Below are 19,309 nucleotides of genomic sequence, written 5' to 3'. Positions count from 1 at the left end.
CACGAACTACCACATGTCGGCCATTTCCTCCCCGAAACCGGAAGTGACGTCATTTCGCGGAAATGTAGTTTTTTACTTGTAGGCCTTAAAAGCCTATACTGGTCATGTTTGACTTTTCTGAATAGTTGCTGGGATGCTTAGAACTCGAATTGCACTGCTGGAAATCGTTTATTTTGATGCACCTTCTGTTTTCTTTGCAAATTTGCATCATAGGATTGTTTTTTCGTTTTTCCTGCAGTGTATATAAAAATTGGTGTATCTCCAAAATAAAACTATGAAGACACTCAAAATAAATTTCCTGTTGTTGTAAACTATTTTTTGCAACTTTTTTGTATTTAAAGTTTTGAGGGATAAACCTCTTAAATTTCTCCAAGTAGAAATATATGTAAAAAAACAAAACCGATTTTCAATTTTTTTGTAGTTTATTGCAACTTTTTTGCAATTTATGTAGTTACTATGGACATAATGCATACATATTATTAAAATATGGGCTATAACAGTTGTATAGCAACTTGAAATGCTCCCACAAATGGCACTACAACATGTAAAAAAATAATATAAGCTCTGGCGGACTTGGTTCTATGGTAGGTCTTAAAGGGTTAAATAAATATCGTCAAATAATCGAGATCTCAATTTCAGTGAAAATAATCGTGATTATCATTTTTGCCATAATCGAGCAGCCCTACTGTGCACCTATTTCTCATTTTCCTAATAAAATATAAAAGAAAGGTTGGGTGGCTCAAGACTTTTGCACATTACTGTATGTTGAAGGATTCGTATTGCTGAAATCTAAAAAGAATCTATCCTCTGCTATGAACATGAGCTGCTTAAAGCATACCAAAAATAATGCTTGAAAAATATGATTCCGCTCCTTAAATGTTATTTTTACATAACAAACATTCCCAACATTGTCTAACTGTAAGCTTAGCATAGGTGGGGCATGTCAATGTAATTACAACGGGATGCTCTGGAGCTTATGCATAAATATAAGGCAGTGCACTCGGTGCACCTGAGCAGCTGAATAATGGATGAGCTGTATAATTGCATTTGTACATTAAAATCCCAGGAAAAAAAGAACTTGAACAGTGCAGATTATATTCCCAGATACAGGAGTAAAGACCCCTGAAACTACCTGATGTCAATTTAATGTGGAATTCTGGTAAGCTGAGAAAGATGCAAAAAGCAAAACAACTACTCCTTTAGATTTTTCGACAATAAAGAAACAGAAAAAACAATCTGATATATCACCATCTCATAACATAACTTACTACATCAAAGCTTACTTACTACAAACTACATCACATTGATTTTTATCTGTCATTCCAGATAATTCATCATTCAAGCATATTTTTTAAATCCTGTGACATAACAGAAAGTTGGCCTGAAATCGGTTAGATTTAATGAACACTCAGCACATAACATGAAAAACAACTGATTCTAAGATGAAGCTTGGTTTTCTGGCCCTCTCTGACTGGAGCTTTAAACTCCACTTGTTGCTCAGTGATGGCTTGATAATCCTTTAAAAGGTTTAATTGGATGAGAGACCATTTATTTATACTACTCACAAGCAGTAAGGTGCATTTGACTAAACAAAGTCACTTTTTTCAAGTAACACTGAGGGTTTTACAGGTTTTAACACGACAAGCTTAATGATTGCAACTATTTAAAAACAAACAGACAGAAAAAGGTAAATAAAGGCAGAGAAATTATTTAACACAAAAGCTTTTTTTTTACTTTTGTGTTTAAGCCAAATATTAAACACAACCTATAGCAAAACAGCTATTCAGACTATTAAAAATAAATACAAAAGAAAAAGAAAGAACGCCATATCCATAGGTAAAAACTACAAAAAGAATGACTGAAATATCATGAAATCTCTAAACGAATGAAAATCTAAGTACAATACAAACAAATACAGGTATATTGGTATGAGGCGTAACAAAGGCATGTGAATAAGATATAAACAGTGTGTGAAGTGAGTCATCGTTCCGTGATTACAGTGCCCCCATACTCCCCCCGTGCGGTCGCGTTTGGTGTTTGCAGTGCGCTGGCGTGCAGGCGAACATGCATTCACGGGAGCAACAGATCCGAGCGCATGCGCAATTCATTGTTTTGACTGAAAATGCCGTCGGTTTCGAAAACGGCGGCCAATGCGTCTCCTCAAACCGAGAAACCTACCCACTATACGTGAGTAAAGCTGCTGCAAAGAAACAACAAAATCGTTCGCTGCTGAAAATGCTCTTTTGAACGCGCACCTTTGCGCGCGTGCATTTCCAGCATTCCTCAACTCCTGTGCGTGCGTTAAAAACATGGTGCTTTTCCTGGCTTTGTGACTACCTAACGTTACATAGCAGACAGCGACTGTACGCTAAAGACATCTGCGTCAATACAGGAAACTCTAGGATCTTAAATCACCAAACTGGTTAGCCAACCGTTAGCGGGATCGTTTTGAAGTGTTTCGTGCTGTTGATGAAAGGGTTTTGATGGGTCTGGTTAATATTACACCGTCAACTTGGTTCGCTAAATGATTAGCCAGGAACTCGCTAACCAGTCCGCTTGTAAATAGCTCGGCCTTATTTTGAGTTCCCTCTTGCTACGCACATTTATAGACGTACGCTCAGGTGCTCTGTACGAGCTTTACGACGAAAAACATACGTAGTCTTCACTCAGCATAGCAAGCTAACTCTACTGACCCAAAATGTATAGTAGGCTACAACACGACTCCCTGCTAAACTTTTCCCTTGGCTAAGCTCTTACTTGCTAGCGGATAGCCGTTTAAATCCCGCTTCGTGTTTGCCCTGCTTGTTTCAGATACTTGAAGGAGTTCAGGACAGAGCAGTGCCCGTTGTTCCTCCAGCACAAGTGTACGCAGCACAGACCCTTTACGTGCTTTCACTGGCATTTTCTCAACCAGCGACGAAGGCGACCCATACGAAGAAGGGACGGGACTTTCAACTACAGCCCCGACGTTTACTGCACCAAGTACGACGAGACCACAGGCATCTGCCCAGATGGCGATGAGTAAGTCCCGCAACTTCAGTCAGGGCAGCTACATGAGTGTGTCACTGCGTCCTGGCAGCTGTTGACGTTTGAAGCATGTTTGTTTGATCTCAGTTTACTCTTTTCATGTCATGTTTTACATTTTTCAGGCTGTATGACCAAAATAGCTTTCCTGAAAGGTTTTAAAGAATTTTAGTTGTTTATGTATAATGAACATGTCTTTGTCTCGCACATAAAATGAAATTAATAACAAGTAAAAAAGCAAATAAGAAAAAAATGATGCCAGCATTAGGTAACATATTTTGTGTTTAATTTTAACATCAGTATTGCTTAGAAATGTCCATCAAAAAATGACTCAGTGTTTTGTGTTTCTGATATACGGCTGCACATTTAATCGAATATTAATCTCAATCGTGATTTTGATTTTCCACAATAAAATGATGATGATTAATTGATATTGTAAATCCGTCCTTCGCCAATAGAACATAAAGCAAGAGCAAATCAGACACTCCCTGACGACATGCCTGCCTGTGCCAATCATAGCTGTTACCTGCAGCACACTACACAGCCTCAGGGCTCCTAAATGCACTGGACCGCAGTGATGACATACTGTAGATAACAAACCGTTAAAAAGTCTGTCAGCGCAGCAGAAAGTGAAGAGCTCATTCCTAGAAGTTGGATCATCATCATTTGTTGTTTAGAAATGCTTTGGATTTAGGGCAGGTGATGTTAATAAATGCAACAAGCCTGCAGCATTTTTTCTAGATGTGTTGCGCCACAAAACAGCACAACTACTCAGTGTTCCATCCGCTTTACAAAGCAATCACATTCTTTTTGGCCAACGATGTGCCTCCATGAAAATGGACTTCAGGTTCATCATGCAGGTACAATGAATTGCATGAAAGGCTTTATATTGTGCTTCAAAAGGTGCACTTCGGTCTGGTGTATATCACAACACCTCAGAATTTTTAAATGAATAGCAATGGAGCACAATGTAAGAGTAAAAGCTGTACTTATTTTGGGGCTTTTTTTCCCCAATATTTTTCTTCTAAAAGCTTCACTGAATGAGGACCAGTTTTATTTGAATACAAATTTTTTTACATAGTTTTGTCATGCAATATGAATATAAAAACAGCTTTATATCTTTTTGTTAGAGCTGGGCGATAGAACGATAACGATATGTATCGCGATATAACTTTTACTCGATAGAGAAATTAAGCTATCGCGATAGACCTCGCCGCTCTTGTCCTCTTAAAAAAAAAAAAAAAAAGGTCAGCCGATCCAAATTCAGTAGCGCAGAGCTGAACCAATCACAGCCGCAGCGTCACGTCGCGTGACTTGCTACGCACAGCACAAGTGCCAAGCCGCACGTGTGTTTGTTTGGGAAGCAGCCAGCGGGTAATGGAGCCAGCGCATAATGGAGGAAATGAGTGTGCCGACTAGAAAAATCAACCGAGCGTGACCGAAGAGAAAACAGATGATGGTTCCAATGCCGGAGAGATTGTCGAACGGAAGAGCCAAAGAAGTTCCGTAGTGTGAAGGTATTTCGGCTATTTCAAGTCTGACAAAAAACAGAGTAGCGTGCACTGTAAATTGTGCCGAAAGCAAGTCTGGAAATACAATAAACTGGTGCATGCGTCACACTGTGCGCCACGTTATTGTTTCGGTGAAATGAATTTCTACAATACTGTTACTTCTACTCTCTGCAGTGTTTAAATGCTTACATATACACACAGTTACTGTCCCTCCACACATACGACTCTGTTCTGCTTCTATGCCGCAGCTTTGTTTACTTTTTCCCACCGAGGCTTCTAGACTTCTGATTGGCCAACATTTCTGCACGGTTAGGAATCTAGCGCCACCTGCTGCTTTGGCATGTTCATAGCAGCGTTTTCCTTCATTTCTGCCTTTATGTGTGGACGGGATTATTTTTTAAAACGAAAACGGAAAATCTCAGTTTTCAAAAATACCCGTGTACGTGTGGACGTAGCCTCAGTCTCTGACTGGAAGCGCTAATTCGTCATTCGGCTTTTGTCAGACTAAAGTAACTGTTAAAACTGTTTGAAAAGCTAAGCTATACAACAAGGAGAGATTGAGAATTTCCTTTTAGTTCTCAGTTTATTTGATATTGACAAAAGTTAGTCAGTTTTGTCTGTTCTTCTGTAAAACAAACTAAGATTTATTTTTAGAATTAATATTTTGTTTCTAAGTGGAATTGATAATTTAGTCTGTTTCATTTGTTCTATTTTGAAACTTAAACGCTTTAGCGGCTGCCTTTTGTGTAGTTTGCAATATTTGCCTTTATTTATCTGAAAAAGTCTCATGTTCCTTAAGTACATCTACCCTGTTGAACTTATTATGGGAAATAAATATTTAAAAACAAGCTGCTGATTATTTCACATTTTACTTGTGAGCAACGGCACATTTAAATCTTACAAATATAGTTATTTGGCTTATATCGTGATAGATATCGTTATCGCCTGAAATGAAAAAAACATATCGTGATATGAAAAAATCTCATATCGCCCAGCTCTACTTTTTGTTAGTTTTTTTTTTTTAAATCACAAAAATGAATCAATCATTTTGTTAAATATTCACAATCCCAGTATAGAACCAAGCAACTGTGATAAGCATTTTGGCCATAATTGTACAGTTCAAGTTTGATAGTGATAATAGGGGGGGGGACATTTCCATTATGTATGTATGTATGTATGTATGTATGTTTTGTTGTTGTTGTTTGTTTTTTTTAACAATCTTTTTAACAATTTTGTATGAAGGCATTGCATGACTTCACACCAGTGTTGCATGCATTGTGCAGATAAGTGCAGGTCAGACATAAACATTCCTGCATATCTTTACTGCGCCATTATTAACTCATAAATTGGCTGCATCTACCATTTAGATCCCTTTTGTAAAGGAGAAATTTTGCCACAGATGTTGTCAGCACATTACAGATGTAGCATTGCACTGGCGATGTATCACCTTGCCTTTTGGTGTCTCATACACTTACTACGTATAATATAAAAAATATGCAATTAATGTAATATTTAGAGATACACTGATGCTGGAATTGTGGTCTACTGTTGATGTTCACTGGAACAGTGTGAGTTCTTTCTTATGAATAAATAATGGAGCTATTTCAGAGACTTTTAGCTCTTTATGACTGTCTGAAAATGTAGCTACTGCAAAATCATGGGACACAACAGATAAATCAAATATTGGCCACATCTTCATTTACTGATGTTGATAAAAATCTACAAGTCTGAAATCACCATTTTTTTTGACAGGATTTGCCCTTTATGTGTAGTATGAGAGCAAACCCTCTTGTCCTTGAAGTGGGATATTTGGCTACGTTCACACTGCAGGTCTTAATGTTCAATTCCAATTTTTTGATCAAATCCGATTTTTTTTTCTCTGCTTGTTCACACTACAAATAAAGTGTGACAGCAAACACGCTCTAGTGTGAACCCTCAAAGCGGCCCGCATGCGCAAAAGAAGACGTCACACACAACGCGCTCTGTTTAGACCCAGACCAAACAATATTGTTTGACTGATGGCCCTTAATATAAAGACTTGTGTCGGACTTTACGTTTCCCAATTTTTCTTTAAGTTGTAAAGTTATTTTGTTATTTACATATGGCCTAACAATGATCCATATTGCTGTTTTAGAGAGGAGCGGTGCTTCAAAGGATAGTTGCAGATTTCTGTCAGAATCTGCAGATTATACAGTACAAATAAAATATTCACGTTTCTTCAACGTTGTCTTCCCAACAGTTTCACTGGATGGCCAGGAAGTGTTCGCGATGTCTTATCTGGCGCTTCACCGGCGCTGATAATTGCCGTCTGTCTTGTGTCAGTGACGTAAAAGACGGATTTAATGCGACATGACCGTTCAAACAGCAGTCGCTTTCTAAAACATCAGATATGTATCGGATTCAGTACCACATACGAAAGTGACCCAGATCGGATTTGAAAATTATCGGATTTGTGCCGTTCACACTGTCATACCATGATCGGACATGGGTCGCATAGGGTCAAAAAAGTTGGATTTGATGCGCTTTCGCCTGCAGTGTGAACGTAGCCTTTGAGAGGCTGACTCTGCCCCCCAGCATTATATTTACTGCTTCTGCTATTACCTCTGTCTAAAGGCTGTGTAATTTGACACACAACCATTTATTTATATTCCAGGCGTCATATTTTCGAAATATCCATTTACCACAGTGCCCCATTTATAGTTTAATATGTGATTACTGATTATGGAACATCTGTAGTTTTGTGTGTTGGGTATTTTGTGGGCTGTCCCTGGGGGGAAATGGTTTCGCTAAAGGGCTGCGCTTCTCGGTGAGGTGGAAGTTTAATTATCGAGCTGCTAAAGGGTTGCAGTGACATTCCTAATACTAATGCAATAATTTGCGCCGAGTAGTATATACAGACAGCAGCCTCTCGGTGTGACAGGAAATTGTGATGGCGCATTTAATCGAGTGCCTGATAGAAATGATTAAAAAAAAATGAAATGATTAAAGTATTCAATCCTTACAATTCCTCCTCTACTAATGGATGCTATTTTTGTATGACCTTATGTGTTGCTATAGCAACTGCTCAAGAAAGGAAAATTTGGTTTATTCAAGAGGCTTATTTGCTCTACATATCTTGAGGCATTGGTAGTGTGTTAGCCCTGCATTGTGGTAACAGAATAAAGCGTTTTAGCGCAACTTCACCTATTTCCAACATGTATGGAGGAAAACAAAGTCTGAAGCAATTAAAGCTCAAGCAACATGCATATAAAGAACAAGTTTAACATTGACTGATTCAGCTTGTGGCCTTCAGGATCATTATAAAACGTGCTGCAGGCAACATTTTAATGTGTGCAGACTAAATAAATAAGTAAAAACATTTCTATATGGCCAACATACATATCCATGAAAGAGGCAACAGCACAGATGGCTGGGTGTATGGTCATGTGGCTTAAAGCCAATCATTGTCCCTGAAAATGGGGTGTGCCCAATAGAAAACCAGGGTGGTACTTAATGTGGCACTTAGACAGGAAGAGTGTAAATAACTGGGGTTATTTAAAAAAAGAAATCCCCATCTAGTATCACACACATATCCACTACAAGGGGCACTTTAAAACAACAGGAAGAAAAGTACAGTGGGTAAATAAAATGACGTATGCATGTAAATGCTTTTCACAAAAAGAAAAAGTGCTTTCAAAGGGATATGTCATCCAAATAAAATGGTGTAAACTATTAAAAAAATGCTCTGAAATCATAAAAAGAAAAAAATACACATATTTTGGAACCACGGGGAAAATCATATTAATTAAACATTCTTTGATATTATTAGGTTAGGGTCTTTTTTTAAAATAAAAAATCAATAAATATTAGAGATATTATTGTCTGATATAGGATTATGTTCAACATTCCTGTGTCTTCCTTGTTGTACTTTTTTATTTCACGGTGCAACAAATGTTTTGAGATGGTGAAAGGTCTGAATTACCAGCAGGCCAGTTCAGCACCTTGGGCTCTTTGGATGAGAAACCATGCTGCTGTAACAGATGAAGTTTGGGGTTTAGTATGCCCTACAGAAATATTCAATCCCTTCCCTGAAAAAGTTTGTGATTTGGATCAGAATATATGTTGCTCTGAAGCCAGTATATCTTTTTAGCTTTGATGCTGCCTTTGCAATCTTGCAAATCCATAGGTACTAATGCACCCGTTATACCCCATATCATACGGGTCAGAGATGCAGGCTTTTGAACTGAGCACTGATAACTGCAGAGCTGCTTTTAAGTTTGAAAACATTTGCTCGGAAGAGTGTGTTGCAACTTGTGTGGTTGGTACACAGATTGCAACATTTACATCAAGGTTAAAAGTGTCAATCACTGGCCTGCAAAGTTACCATTTTAAAACTCTAGATTTCCAGAGTCCTGCACTTACAGCAGAATCTTAAAATATGTACAGCTATAAGAATTCCTTTATAGTCCTTATGGATTTATAGTGAATTGTTATAGCATTAACATTAATAATCGAAGAAGGATGAAGCATTTTAAAATAATTGTACTTGTGCTATATGTTTAGTTTTTGGACATTTTATGTTGCATATTATTTCATTGCCTTGTCAGATTGTTTCTGTTCGGATATCCTATTTGGATCAACTGGTGAAAGTTGTGAATGTGTTCTTTGTTTTTCTTAGCTGTCCTTATTTACACCGGACCACTGGTGACACAGAGCGCAAGTACCATCTACGATATTACAAGACTGGCACTTGTATCCATGAGACAGATGCTCGAGGGCATTGTGTGAAGAATGGCCTCCACTGTGCTTTTGCTCATGGGCCACATGATCTCCGACCTCCAGTCTATGATATCAGGTGACATGCAAAGCAAATAGTGGCCTCTTTTATGCCTGCCAGACTTTTCACTCAGAGCTTACAATGCATTTAGCAAATGAGCTAGATTAAACCCCTGCAGTGCAGAGTAGCTATTTTGTATGTGTGGATTTGGTTTATAGAGACTTTTTTTTTCTGAACAAGTTATAATATATAAATATGTTTTAATGAGCTTAAGGAGTCTGTTTAAATCAGTGCATACACTCATAAGTAATGGTCATTTTCTGCTCTGCTGACTTTCATGTGAGCTGGACAAGTAAAACACATCAATGACAACCTGTTAAAAAGAAACGCCTCCAAATTTGTCTTTATTTCTCATGTCTCAAGACAGTCTGACAACATTAACAATTAGCTAGTCATTTATAAAACAAGTTACAGCCAAATTAAGAAAAAGAAGACATCATGTCTTGGTTTTTCCAGCATGGACTACACTCACATTACAAAGAAATACTACTATTGAAGATGAAAGAAGGGTGTGGGCACAGGGTCTTGGTTTTCACGCTGTCTGTCTTTGTGAAAGTGACAATGGTTCAGACTCAGATGAAATTACCAGCTCACACTACTACTTTAATGACATCATTGTCAGTGTTTCTGCTGTAACTTCTCCAAAATCCCTTAAAAGTTTTACTCTCAAAAACCATTACAGTGGGCCCTGTTGGATCCTTTAGTGGTCCAATTCCAGCCCACAGGCCGTAGGTTTGCAGTTTCCTTTGGATGTACTATATACAGCTAATCCATGATATGGTGTCTCTTTATATTTATTTGTGTAGTATTTTGAGTTTCAAAGTAAGCAAATATCATTAGATTGAAACTTGTTTTTGACTGGTTATGAGAGTAGGCTTGGAGATTTCCCCTTCAGAGTGTTTTTCAGTTTCCTTTAAAAGTGTTTTTTGGTGTTGTTGTTGTTGTTGTTGCTTTGTTTTTGTTTTGTTTTTTTTTTGTTTGTTTTTTTAAGGTACACTGAGTTAAAAATGTTTTTAACTCTTTATGCACAGAGAAATCCAAGCACAAGAGGCCCTCCAAAATGGACAGTTGGGATCTGGGGAAGGGATTCCTGATTTGCAGCCTGGTGTGCTAGCCAGCCAAGCTATGATTGAAAAAACTCTGACAGAAGATCCCCGGTGGCAAGGTTAGAAACTCCAACTTGCATGCCGTTTGTTGTATTGAATGCTAATCAAATCAATGTTCTTTATTTATTCGTTTTGTTTATTTATTTATTTTTCATTGTAATAGGGATAAGAAAGTAAACTGCGATGCCTCTTTTTGCAGATACCACTTTTGTTTTAGCCAATTATAAAACAGATCAGTGTACTAAGCCACCCAGACTATGCAGACAGGGCTATGCTTGCCCCCACTACCACAACAGTAGAGATCGGAGGAGAAATCCTCGAAAGTTCAAGTACAGGTGAGTTTTCATTCTGTATAAGTTAAAATATGAAGGCTTCTAATTCTAAAATGTTAAAGCTGCCTCTTCTGAATGCAGGTCAACTCCTTGCCCTAATGTGAAGCACGGTGATGAATGGGGCGAGCCCTCAAAGTGTGAAAGTGGAGACAGTTGCCAGTATTGCCATTCTCGTACCGAACAGCAGTTTCATCCAGAGGTGAGTTAAGTTTGTTTTAGTCACGATGCGAGTTTTTCAAGCTTAGAGTGAAAATACAATGGCCATAATGCATAATATGATGTATTTTTGAGCATTAGTTGTGCCTAGAAGTAGTGTGAAATGTCAACAAAATGTTCATAGAGATGCTTATAAGCAAAAAACTCTTTCACTCACATAATTATAACCATTTTGTGTTAATGCTACATTTAAAAAAAAAAAAAAAAAATTTGTAATAGTAAGATTATTTTAAAAAATAAGATTATTATTATAATCTTAATTTTAAAATTAAGATTATAATAATAAAGATTATTGCACATTTTCATTACTAGTACATGTCCATGGTACTGTATTTCTTGTCCTGTTCATCTTCTTGCCAGACAGATACATGTATCATTGAGAAAAATTACAAGTGCTCGGTGGATGTTGTTTATATGGAAAAACAGAGTAATTTTAGCCTTGTTACTAGGCATGTACAGTTAAATTTTTGTGATGGAAGTTGTTGTTGTGAAATTAAAACAATAGGAAGCTTTCATAAGGTGCTGAAGGAAAGGCTAAAAATGGATTGTCACCCATTGATAGGTGGTTTCCAGGCAACATGATGGCATTAGATCCTGCGTAATTCAACTTCTGTGGATATAGATTCAATTCAGTTTTATTTATCTAGCAGTAGTTTATAACAACGGCCACCTCAAGATGCTTTATATTTATTTTGTTTATTGTAAGTAAAAAGCCTACAATATCAGTGGTATAGAATGAGAGGCCCCCCCAGGAGCCTAAGCCAGTAGCATAACCATTGGCTGGTTCAGGGTCACCTGAACAGACAGATTTCATGTATTACAGTCATATTACTGTGACTACATCACTCATCTCCTCAGTCTCTAATGTATGAACCATAATATTGTTTTGTTGATGAGACTGACGCTGTGGTTAGTTTTCTATAGTGAGACACATTTTCATCTTATTTCTTTATAATCCTGATTTTCTGTCTCCCAAGATCTACAGATCCACCAAATGCAATGACATGCGCCAGACTGGATACTGTCCCAGAGGACCGTTTTGTGCATTTGCACATGTAGAAAGTAAGTGCATGTTTGCCTTAATACTATCTGAGTACAGTGAAAAGGATTTGAGGGTGTTTTGAGACTTAACATATACATATGTTATGTTTATATGTTTTTAGGAATTCCTTCTACAGAAGAGACCATGAGCTCATTGCTAACAGCGATACAGTCGAGTTCTCAGTCCCAGCTGAGCTCTCAGCAGTATTCAGAGTGTCCAGTCACTGAGTGGAACAGTGGAGGAAACTCCACCAACAGCACAGCCAGTAGCAATGGACAAATAGGAAGTGTAGGTTGTCTCCATTTCTCACTCACACGAGACACAATTTTAAACAGTTTGATTTCAAACGTCTGAGAACTCTGTCATCACTTTCATAGCTCATCCATTGTGATGTTTTTATTTCGTGTCATTTTTTTGTATTCATCGTTTTTATAAGACCATGTGCACTTGTCTTTCTCAGGTTTCATGTTCTAATAGCTCAACTGTAACGTCAAGCTCAGGAAGCGACACTTTGTTATCCCCAATGGGATCCATCAGCAGCAGGCTCAAATCCTTAAATAATAATAATTCATGTTCAGAGTCCACCACATCCAGTGTCTCATCTCTGACGTCTAACTATCCCAAAGCTCCGGGCTTTGAACGTGAAGATCAGGTACACAGACTGCTCTCTCTAACCTCGGGAAAACCAAACCCCACACACAGCTTAGGGCTTTACACTTTTATCGCAGCCATTTGTCACTCGTTTATTGTTTGCCATGCCATTTTAATTTGACCACTTCAAGCCCTTTTCCTCGTATTTCATTGTTTGCTTGTCATGTCATTGATTTCTTTAAAATATCCCATTACGTACATGCACTATATGTATGTGATGATGACTTGTTAAATGTTAAACACCTGTCGAATATTACAGGACACTTTTCAATTGCTTTAAAATGACTTTAAAAGAGCTAAAATTTTGTTTTTGAGACACTACACTAAGGCCCAGTATAAGATGAAATAACTAGAACTGTGAATCATGGAAAGCTGCTTTATTAGAGCCCTAGAATAAAAATATGGCATAAAAATGGTCTCCACCGCTCCCCTGCAGCTGAGCCACAAACCACATCCTGGACTTTAAAATGAACATAATATGCTCACTTTATGGCATTTCTGTTCATCTAAAGAAATGTCAAATCTTCTGAAGTGTAGCATTGTCTTATGATCAAGCTGACCAGCAAATAGTTTCGGTTCTTAAACTGCATTTGTGGTTTTATAGTTCCTTGCTAAGAATTCCCCTAAAGGGAATTTTTAAATGTTTTCTGGCTTTATAGAAGACTTCCACTCACAGTAAAATGTTACTGTCTCCTGCACTCACGATTTGCTAGTGCTACAAGATGAAGGCAGAATGAAGTAACGTGATCGGTTTAATTACAGTCTGCAGTCAGTCTGAAGAAAGGTGCTCCATAAATGTTAATCATCAGAATGACAAGAGCCGTGAGCGCTGCGAAGCCTAAGTGCAGGGACGGTGAAAAATGGTTAAGATAAAATGTGTTAGTCCAGGGCAGGTGCAATAAAACTATTTTGATTAATACTGGCTTGATGTAAAGGATATGGCACTGAAATAGACTGTCTTTGCCATTTGATCATTTCCAGATTAAGAACAAGGGACAGGTGGATCAAAAAATGATGGACCAAGAAAAACAGGTTTGTTTTTAGTGAGTCATTTAGATAATGTGTTTATTTTATTATGAAACTTGTAATTGAGAACATAGGAATTAAACGCTTTACTGTGCTTTGCTTTTAGACACAAAATACTGTATTCTCTGTGGTGAACCCATTGGCATCAAGCTTTACCTCCAGTATAACATCAAGCTTGGCCTCTAGTATTGGTTCAGACAGTTCTTCACCCACCACCTTATCAACGATGAATGCAAAAGCCACTCCTTTCTATCCAGGGAGCAACACAGTGGAGTCTGTCATTGGTAAGTGTATGCAAAACAAAGGGAAAACAGCTTGAACTGACTGTCACTCTGCAGTTTGTTGTCAAATTTCAGTCAGATTTGTTTTGTTTCCCGTCAGGATCCGCACTGGACCTCAACTTTAGTGACATTAATGTTGCATCGCTTGATAAGGAGTTAGAGGATCAAGATAACAGTGTGGGAATGGCAGGTAAGGTCACTTCATATGTTTCAAGCACTTATTCATCACAAATCCTTCCATTAGGATTTGTGTGTTTCTAAAGAACACCTGTATATGCTTTGTCCTTCAGGTCAAAGGGTGCTAAGTGGATCTGCTCCTGTCAACATTCCTGGCTCATTGGCACGATCATCTTCTTTTAATTCTTCATCATCGCTCTCCACCTCCCCTCTAAGTTCTCTCTCCCAGTCGCTGTCACAGTCCCTGCTGTCTGGGACAGTATCTCAGCAAAATCAACCTTCAAACATGCTAGCCAAGCAAGAGCACGGCCTTCTGGGAACACCCACCTCCTCTTCCCAGAACTCTCTGGGTAAGCTGATCGCATTTTCCCCCGAGCAAGCTGGAAAGCATTTGCTTTCATCAGCCCCTTCCTTCAGCTTCCCTTCGGTGTTTAATCTAGTTCTGTGTGCAGTAGTGAAGCTGAAAGTATGACTAATAGAGATGGATCGTGTAAAAAGTGACACAAGTTAGTGCAACCAAGATTTTGTTTAATCTAAATCGCTCTTATCTTAACACGTCGCTCACCTAGGCTTGAACGGAGGAGCTAGCAGCATTTGGGACTTTGTAAGTGGCAGCTTTTCACCCAGTCCATCTCCAGTTTTCAGCAGCCTAACCTCCACAACCACCAGTGCTGATGTGGCCCGCCTTTTCAGAGAGCTGGATGAGGCCAAGAGGAAGATCAAACAATTTGAGGAGGCCTGGCATCAGGTGAAGCAAGTAAGTATACACACTGACTGTGTGCCAGTTATTTCCCTTTTTATACTTTTTTTTTAATTCAACCCTCACCTTTGTTCCAGGCCTGTGAAGCTTGCCAGAAAGACGCTCATGAAGCAAAGGAGCAAGCAAAGACAGCAGAGGCAGAGCGGCAGCTGGCAGAACAGAAATGGGAAGAAACGGAGCGCAAGCTGAAAGAGCTCCAGGGGGACTTTGATGCGCTTTGTCGCACCCCTGGAACACCTCTTCTACGTAGCTATGGAGAGCTGGACCAGCTTCCCTTGTCTAAGCTTCACTCCATCCAGAGTCAGCTGCGTAATGACCTAGACCTTATAGATGGGGTAAGAAAGCCCAGAGCACACACAGCATTTCATTTGTAGCATCGGTTTAGTTTTAAAACAGTTTGTCAGACTGTCATTCAGATCCATGTTTGTCATCAAGCATGTTTATTTGAAAAGTCTGCATGAACTGCATTTCCCTAAGTTGCAGCTGATCTCAATTCTCTTCTTCCCCCAACAGGTAATATATCAGCTTCAGTCAAAGAAATGTATAGTTTGCCAAAAGCATGATCGTTGCATTGTTCTGCAGCCTTGCCAACATTATGTACTCTGTGAGAACTGTGCACCTAGTAAAACAGAATGTCCCTACTGTAGAACAAAAATATTGAAGTGGTGATGTACAGTTACTTAAGGTACTATTTAATCAATTAGCCCTTTGAAAAACTACTAATAAATATTACAATTTTCTACACAGCAGTGTCTGTTAGGATGAAATGGTGTTTGACTGACCAAACAAATAGTATTATCAATCAGATTGCATACAGGGGATTCAATCGTTGTGGTTTTTGCTCATTTTATGTTCACTTGACATCAAATAGCCAAGCACTTTCTATATGAAAACCAGGCACTTAGTTAATGAATAATATGGAATCATGATTAAAACATTGTACAGGACATAAAATCAGGTCCTCCTAGCACACAGCCACCTGTCTACTATCCCACCTAGGCAAGAGTACATACAAAATTATACATTAGAAGTCTGCTACTAAGCTTACTTAAAAATTCCGTACATAAGGACTGAGTTTGTATCTAAATGCAATGCTTATAACTTACAATTATGAACTGCTTTAATGTGAATAAACATTAAAGCATTGAACCATAAGGATGTTAGAGTGACATCTCAAAAATTGGCAAATGTTGGGAACATGGTGGCCATCCAAAGCTGAGGTTATTCTGCTGATGGTAAAGCTAAAGTGAGCAAAACTCAAAGCAGATATGTCTTTAATTACAGAGGAACTCATCCGGATCAAAAAATAACAATTTGGAAACCATTCAAGAAACCAGACATCCTAGCACCAAGTGACTGATGTCTAATCCAGGAATCACATATTTGTTTTAAGCTCAATTAGTCTGATCAGGAAAACAATATGTGCACTGGTGGTGTATGTGATGGAGAACCACAAAGCAGGTCCGTGTCAAGCTGAATTAGTATACATTTCATTATTAAACACAGCGCTACGAGAACTGTTTATGTGATGAAAACCACATTTTCATTGTAGTAAAAAAAACAGATTCATAAAATACTAAAGATCCAGTAAGGTTTGTCATCTTTAAATCAAGAGAAAATCTCAAAACCCCATTTAAAGCAGTCCTCTTTAATTAAAGTCATGTTTTCTTTAAACCCTCCAAAATAAAATTTCACCAACTTTCTTTTTTAAATGCAAAACAGTCAAGCATCATTATTTTGACCAACTTTCTGAAGAAGTTTTTCTTATTAAAAGCACTTTGTTGACCTGGGACTTTATTCAAGGGTATATATAAATATATATAAATATAGAAATTTGCTTTAAGCTGCTTTGTAGGTATTCTTTTGTGTCTTTATTTTTTAGATTTATACATTTGTTTTCTACATAATAAGCTACACAATGTCTGAAGCTTTTGTGTGTACTGTGAAACATAATTGAATATTTCATGTTTCCTATTGTTAGATCATAGCATGGTTCTACATATTAAGATTTCATTAAAAAAAAAAGTACTTAATAGTTTCTACTTTCATAACTAGATTTATAAAAATTTCAATCAAATAAGTGCAAATTTAAACTGCACTTTAGGCATAACCAGCAGCTGTAATATCAGTAAGGCACATGCTACATGTTAAGGCTGTTTTTCAATCAGTTTTGTTTTGTAGAAATTTATATAGCCTATCCATTAGAGAAGCATGTATTGTATTTGCTATAAGCCTGAAACTGGGATTTTTTTTTTTCTTTCCTTTTTTCCCACTTTTTTTTTTTTTTCCTCTTATTTTTTGTAGGAATCTAGCCTCTTGACCTTGTCTAGAACATATCGGCCTCTAACTCTAAAGTGCCTTGCCTTAGTTCAAAAGGTTATGTGTAGAATTGTCAACGCAAACACAAGTAGTCAAAGCTTGTGCACGCGTTTTCTGCAAAATGTGTATTTTAATTCTGCAGAGGCATTGACATGTTTATGACTATATGTGTGTAAATATAAATATATGCCAGTGTATTTGGCCAAATTCCATTAAGTATTTCTGCAGAAGATGATTGAATATGAAAATTGTCAGTGCCTGTGTCCTGACTTTGCCCTTAGAAATGAACCTTCCCCTCCACCTACCCACTCACCCACTCATTCCTTGGTTGTGGTGCTCTTTTGGTGCAGCTTCAGTCTTTGAATTTAGATTTCCAGTTTAAGATTTGGGAGTATGCAAAGTTAGGCCACATGAATTTATACGGCAACATACAAAATGCTTTTTTTAAACAGTTCAGTAGGGTTTGTTGTAATGATTCTGCAGTGAATGAAGATTTCCACAGTAATTTTCTGCGTTGGGTTTGTGCTTAGATTCCCGTAATTCAGATGACCTTCTACTGTGTTTAAAAAAACAAACAAAAAAACCCCTTTTTATTCTTGCTTTAAAACCAGTAGAAAGTCATGCATCTCCAGGTACACTTTTTGCTACTTATAAATGGGAAAATGCATTGTTTACATTTACACAGATGACAATTAAGAAACTCAGAGGAAAAATATCAAGAAAGGTTAATGGTATTTTAGGATTTTCATGATTATATTAAAGCATAAAAGGCAGGCTAAACATTTCATGTATTGCATGTTATGCGATATATTAACCAGCTACACAAAAGGAGAAAAAAGAAAAAAAAAAATGTTCGCACTGTGTCACACTGCCAGAATATTTGTACTTATTTTAGTGTAGTTAAGGCTTAATAACTTCTGCAAGCTTCGCTGCTACTGGAAAAGGTATTAATGTAGTTTCTTGTAAACATTTAGATGTTTGAATGTTGTTGTGCATCCACAGCTCAGATTTCAGATCCTGGAATAATGTCTTCTGCATCTAACTTGACTTAATCTTTTTTTCTTGTTTCAAATTGAATTCTTCATTTGTAAATTCATTTCAGTCTAAGTTTCAGTACTTTTGTAAATCCTTAAAATGATGTCAAGGACCTGCACTACAGTAGATGGTCCCTTTTTTGTTTATTTTTATTTGAATTGATTGAAGGTTGGCTTTGTTTCCTCACCCCCCTATACACTGGATAGCAGTGTACAGTGCAGCTAATTCACAGTATCCTTTTGTTCTGTTTTGTTTTGCCTGTGAAGCCAACAAAATTAATGATGTCTAGTGGGGAAAATCTAAAAATGAACCAAAGCGGTGGTCTAGTAGCTGTCCAATTATGTATTGTGAGGGGAAAATTTACCCTTGAACAGAATTCAGACAAGTACTCGAGTATTGGGCAGATCACCCTGTAGCTGTCAGCATAGCTCGGTCTTTCCCGAATCTCTAGGTGAGACAGCGTTGTGAGTGGCAGGAATTCTATTTTTAGATGGATTTATTGTAATTTGTTTTGCATTAATATTTCATTCAGTATATCCTGAGTCAATAACAGGACTTTGCCAGTGGCTTTCGCTTACAACAGTAACAGACTTGAGCCCATGTTTTGTAGTTTTACCAAAGACCTGTATTGTTATTTCTTTTCTACTACATTTCATCATTTGTCTTCATTAATGAAAAGTGAAATTGATTTTAAAAAGTAAATCACCTAGTACCTTAAATAGTTAATGTTCATTAACAGTAATCTTTTTTTTTTCTTTTTTCTATCTAAAGCTTGTCATAGTGAGTGGCAGATGATTATAAATGCATGGGTCAGATCCTTACAAAATGTGTATTCGTACATTTGATTTTTGTATTAAGTATACATTGACGTTTATGGCACATTGTGCAGTACTGGCAAGCACATGCTGACCTTAAGCGCGGATTCAGTGTAAGTTTAATTGTTGTCTACAGTGAAGGAATGTCAAAGGTGAATGACATTTGTGCTTCTGAAGTGGCCATATAAACTTCACTAC

General features: G+C 37.6%; 1 protein-coding gene across 5 annotated transcripts; it reads left to right on the top strand.

Moving 5' to 3' along the window:
• Positions 1 to 2,047: 2,047 nt before the first annotated feature.
• On the top strand, positions 2,048 to 17,457 carry unkl (unk like zinc finger). Of its 5 annotated transcripts, none has more exons than XM_085404349.1 (16): positions 2,048 to 2,187; positions 2,812 to 3,021; positions 9,193 to 9,369; positions 10,383 to 10,516; positions 10,657 to 10,792; positions 10,871 to 10,988; positions 11,983 to 12,067; positions 12,169 to 12,335; positions 12,508 to 12,699; positions 13,680 to 13,730; positions 13,831 to 14,008; positions 14,106 to 14,195; positions 14,296 to 14,532; positions 14,752 to 14,939; positions 15,020 to 15,277; positions 15,456 to 17,457. In XM_085404349.1, exons 1-16 carry the CDS (start codon positions 2,123 to 2,125, stop codon positions 15,609 to 15,611), a joined length of 2,442 nt encoding a protein of 813 aa, XP_085260475.1. In that variant the 5' UTR covers positions 2,048 to 2,122; the 3' UTR covers positions 15,612 to 17,457. The 5 variants fall into 5 exon arrangements, with proteins under 5 accessions (XP_085260475.1, XP_085260476.1, XP_085260474.1 ...); XM_085404350.1 differs by having other exon boundaries at positions 14,085 to 14,195; positions 14,821 to 14,939; XM_085404348.1 differs by having other exon boundaries at positions 14,085 to 14,195.
• Positions 17,458 to 19,309: the final 1,852 nt, after the last annotated feature.

This window comes from Rhamphochromis longiceps, linkage group LG4 (assembly GCF_057381845.1).
Source record: "Rhamphochromis longiceps isolate RC_006_pf linkage group LG4, R_longiceps_female_GT1.1, whole genome shotgun sequence".
In the NCBI taxonomy this organism is placed as follows: Eukaryota; Metazoa; Chordata; class Actinopteri; order Cichliformes; family Cichlidae; genus Rhamphochromis; species Rhamphochromis longiceps.
The sequence above is the reverse complement of the archived record's forward strand: the minus strand, read 5'-3'. Positions and strand labels throughout refer to the sequence as shown.

What these genes read in the sequence shown, in the direction of transcription:
- unkl (XM_085404348.1), top strand. Translation starts at nt 2,123, where the DNA reads ATGCCGTCGGTTTCGAAAACGGCGGCCAATGCGTCTCCTCAAACCGAG. An exon ending in CCTGGCATCAGGTGAAGCAA is followed by an intron (nt 14,940 to 15,019) that starts GTAAGTATACAC and finishes CCTTTGTTCCAG; the next exon opens with GCCTGTGAAGCTTGCCAGAA. An exon ending in ACCTAGACCTTATAGATGGG is followed by an intron (nt 15,278 to 15,455) that starts GTAAGAAAGCCC and finishes TTCCCCCAACAG; the next exon opens with GTAATATATCAGCTTCAGTC.